Genomic DNA, 4,457 nt, shown 5'->3' on the forward strand with positions numbered 1-4,457 from the left:
TCTGAAAGGGAAGCTACCAATTCTAAAGCTAGATATCCTTAAGCATTTGTCCCGTTCCATCACAGTAACTCCATTCATGTCAATCTGAGATTTCTCCTTATTAACTTGAAGCCCCGAAGCAGCCTCAAATGTCTTAAGTGCTCTCATGAGGATCAAAAGGGAAGGTAAATCACCCCTACTAAACAACAGGAGATCGTCTGCAAAACAGAGGTGACTCAACTTCAGACTTCTACAGAGAGGATGGTAATGGAAACCAGGTTTTCAGGTGACCACATTGAGGATTCTGGTTAAGTACTCCATACATAAGGTAAATAAAAGAGGGGGCATAGGATCTCCTTGGAGAATCCCTCTTTTGCCCTTGAAATAAACAAATAAGTTACCATTCAGGGACAAAGAATAAGTGGGGGAGGACACACAAGCCATGATCCATTGTCTCATCTTATCAGGGAAATTCAGGGCAATCAGCATACCTTCAATGAAAGACCATTTTATAAAATCATACGCTTTCCTTAAATCAACTTTCATCATAGCTCTAGGGGAGCAACTCTTCCTATTGTAGAGCCTGACTAAATCTTGATAGATAAGAACATTATCTATAATGTCTCTGCCTTTGATGAAGGCACTTTGATTCTCACTTACAATTGAACCAAGAACTTCATTGAGTCTAGTGCAAATGACTTTAGTAATGCATTTATAGAGCACATTGCAGCATGCAATGGGCCCAAAAACCATTACAGAATCAGGGGAGTCATTCTTAGGAATCAAAGTGATAATAGTAGCATTGAACTACTGCAAGAGCTTGCCTGAAGAGAAGAACTCATGAACTGCAGCCAGGATATCAGTACCCAATAGAGGAAAAGCATCTTTGAAGATTTGACTTGTGAAGCCATCTGGTCCAGGTGCCTTGTCAGAAGGAATGGAAAATAAGGAAGTTTTAATCTCATTAGAAGTAACCTCTCTGATCAAGCTTGCAGCCTGCTCAGTACTTACAACATGACCAATCATAATTACTGCAGCATATACAGGAGTAACAGTGTTATCACTACCTAACAGATGCTGATAATAATTGAGGAAGGCACTCTCAATATTTTCAGTACTGTCTGCCACTTACCCCATCATATCCTTAATATTAAGAATTTTATTATGCATTCTTCTAGCTTTGATTGGACAATAGAAGAAGTGAGTATTGTCATCTCCATTATTCATCCATTGCATTTTTGCTTTTTGAGCAAGAAAACTTCTTCTAGCTTCCTCCAACTCCATAAAAGTCTTAGCAGCTAATCTCTCTTCCTCCTGCAAAGTGCCATTGCATGGGTCATTATGCACTTTACATTGAAGGTCATGAAGTAACTGACCAGTTACAGTAGCAGCCACCTCAATATTCCCAAAATTCTGTTTGTTCAAATACTTTAGAGGATGTTTGAGCATTTTTAATTTCCTTACTACTTGATACATTTTGTATCCCTCAATCTCCTGGGCCCAGATAACATCAACCACAGTTATGAATTCTTCACACTTCCCCCACATGTTAAAATAATGGAATCTAGCCTTCTTCTACACCTTATCATGCTAAAGATCCATCACACAAGGACTGTGATCATATAAACCTTCAGGTAAGAACACAATAGCTCCATCAGGACCAGAAAGAATCCATTCATCATTAGCTAATATTTTATCAATTCTGCTATAAACCCTAGCTAAACCAGCCTGTTTGTTGTTTCAAGTGAAAAAAACCCCTGAAGCATAAAAGTCTGTCAAGCCACATCCATCAACAGAGTCCTGGAAAGCCTTCACTTCAGCATTGGTGACATTGGCCCCTATTGTTTTATCCAGAAAAAAGAACATTCTTAAAGTCCCATATCACAGTCCAAGGTTTTCTCATGTTACTACCAATAGCTAACAGTGATTGCCATAATCTCATCCTCTCCTGACTTTTGTTAAACCCATAAACCAGTGATAATACCCAGGTGAACTGCTTTGGTCTATAAGTCGCCTGAGCATGGATTACTTGCTCTTCCTTATCAATAAGCTGCACTTCAAACATATCATCATCCCAGATAAGCTAGATCCTACCCCCTTCTCTAATGTCATTATTATGAAGAAGATGCCACTTGTTCCCAAGCCCTTCCTTCACTTTATTAATAGCTGGATTCTTAACTCTAGTTTTTAACAACCCACACAGACCTATATTATTTAAATGCAAGAGTCTCCTGACATTCCCTTGCTTAGTAGGCCTGTTTATTCCTCTTACATTCCAAAAAGCAACACTAGTTATTTTCAACAAACAATCTACTTCTTCTCTCCTCACTCTCAGCTCCAATACTTCTTCCCAGGGACATCCTAAGCCTATCCATGAAAGTTTTTCCTTCACCCTGTGTAATACCCCGTAATTTAATAATAATTTATGAGAATAATTTATATAATTTAAATAATTAATTAATGACATTTCTAATAATAATTGCAAATAAGACGTTAATTGAATAATAAAGTAAATAAGCAAGTCGGGAATTGGGCTTGGCTAGTAATAAGGCCTTGGGCCGTGTGAATAAGATAAGTGGGCCGATTTTATTTGGCCTAGTATGAGCATGGTCGGGAATTATTTCGGGATTTAATAATAATATTAATGAGGAGAATAATAATAGGTAAAGGTAATAATAATTATAATATTAATAATCCTAATATTAATGTTATAATAAAATTAGTAAAGGAAATATATAGTAATTCTACTTATGGGAAGGCTAATATAATATGTAATAATAATAAATATAATTTGTAATGGTAATAATAATAATAGTAATTACAATAATACTAATAATAATCGTATTTGTATAATGGTAATAATATATGATAATTACATAGTTTCCTAATTGCTTCCTTATACCTTATGACCTACCTATATAAATAGACCTTATTCGTCATAAAACACAAATTATTCATAAAAGAGAGAGAAAAGGAGATCTGGAAAGAAAAGGGAAGGAAGAACTAGCTAGGAGATCGTCACAAGGTAATTTTCTAATCATCTCACCTTAAGACTAATATAACTCGTTAAATAGACAACCGTTGACTGACCCGAGACTATGACCTTGACCGTGGGACATCAGGGATTGGCCGGACCTACCGTTGACCGACGAGAAAGGGGGGAAAGACAGGCGGTTTTGTGGGTGGTTACAAAGGGGAAATTGGGTAGTTAATTGGGTAATTGAACCCCTAATCGTGACCATTGTTACCTGGGTTAGGGTTGGTTGGTCGTGGGGGGAGGAGTCGACCACCATGGTGGTGTCGTGGTGGTCGGAGATGGTGGTTTGCGGTGGTGGTGGCTGGAAAACACGAAAATAGGGTAGATGTAGGTGTTTGTGTGTGACCGTCTTAAACTAACTGTCGTGGCCTGTGTAGTGGTGTCGAAGGGATGAGGAGACCACCCCTAGAACCATCATGAGTCAGTGGTGACGAAGGTGATGGCCAGAGGTGGTATGGTGTCGCGTGTGGTGGTTTGTGAGGGGTTGTTTTAGGTGTGGCGTGAAGGTGGTTGTTGTTGATGTTGTGAGTTGGGTTGTTAGGGCGTGAGATTGTGGGGTGCTGGAGACGGTGTGGCTGGTGGTTAGTGGTTGTCTTGGTGCGTCGTGGTGTAGGCTAGTGGTGGCTAGGTGGAGAGGTGTCGGTGGTGGCTTGTGGTTTTGGCGGGTTAATTAAGGGGTGTCAAACACGGTTAAAACCGTGTTATATGGGGTTTATGTGGGTTGGTATTTCACGGGTGGTTACATGGGGTTGGGTTTTGTAAATTGGGTTGACTTGTTTAATTATTAAGACGGGTTTTTACGTAATAATAATTCATACGGGAAATAATTAATATAATTAATTTATAATTAAATAAATTAATATAATGAATTAAATCATTAGTAATTAAATTATAATATTTTTGTTAGGTGACGATTTGTGAAGAAAATATAATCAGGTTCGGATTGCTTTAATTATTTGGACCGCTTGAGCTGCTTAGTTGGAATTGCTTGCCAGGTAGGGATAAATCCTACTCAACTCTTGTTCGATAATGTTTGGTATAACAGATGGTTTATGTTAATATAGAATTGATCATCTGTGAATTGTGTTGGTTGATATTATCGTAACTGTTGGAAGGGAGAATTATATTGTATTGTGTTGGTTGAAATTATTATAATTGTTGGAAGGGAGAATTATATTGCATTGTGTTGGCTATTATTAATAATTGTGATGAGCTGAATTAATTTTTATCGTTGATAGTAAATGTGGAAATTGTGAAAAGCTGTACGACAGTCAGATGTACGTTGTTGAGGGAGTTTTTACTCTGGGTGATGGTAATATGTACGTTGTGAGGGAGGGGTACTATTACATAATGGCGGTACGTTGTTAAGGGAGGGGTACCAAAGTAATGTGAGCACGTTGTTAAGGGAGGTGTGCTAAGTCATGGAAAGGAGAACGTTGTC

The 4,457-nt window shown here is 38.1% G+C and overlaps 1 protein-coding gene across 1 annotated transcript; it reads right to left on the reverse strand.

The window, feature by feature from the left end:
* Positions 1-786: 786 nt before the first annotated feature.
* LOC141618378 (uncharacterized) lies at positions 787-1,527 on the reverse strand. Its single transcript, XM_074435479.1, has 2 exons — positions 1,112-1,527; positions 787-985 (listed from the first exon to the last, which is right to left on the reverse strand). Exons 1-2 carry the CDS (start codon positions 1,525-1,527, stop codon positions 787-789), a joined length of 615 nt encoding a protein of 204 aa, XP_074291580.1.
* Between the last annotated feature and the right edge of the window lie 2,930 nt (positions 1,528-4,457).

This window comes from Silene latifolia, chromosome X (assembly GCF_048544455.1).
Source record: "Silene latifolia isolate original U9 population chromosome X, ASM4854445v1, whole genome shotgun sequence".
Lineage (NCBI taxonomy): Eukaryota > Viridiplantae > Streptophyta > Magnoliopsida > Caryophyllales > Caryophyllaceae > Silene > Silene latifolia.

Coding starts and splice junctions, on each gene's coding strand:
- LOC141618378 (XM_074435479.1), bottom strand. CDS start 1,527: ATGTGGGGGAAGTGTGAAGAATTCATAACTGTGGTTGATGTTATCTGG. Junction 986..1,111: donor AATATTAAGGATATGATGGG/GTAAGTGGCAGA, acceptor TCATGTTGTAAG/TACTGAGCAGGCTGCAAGCT.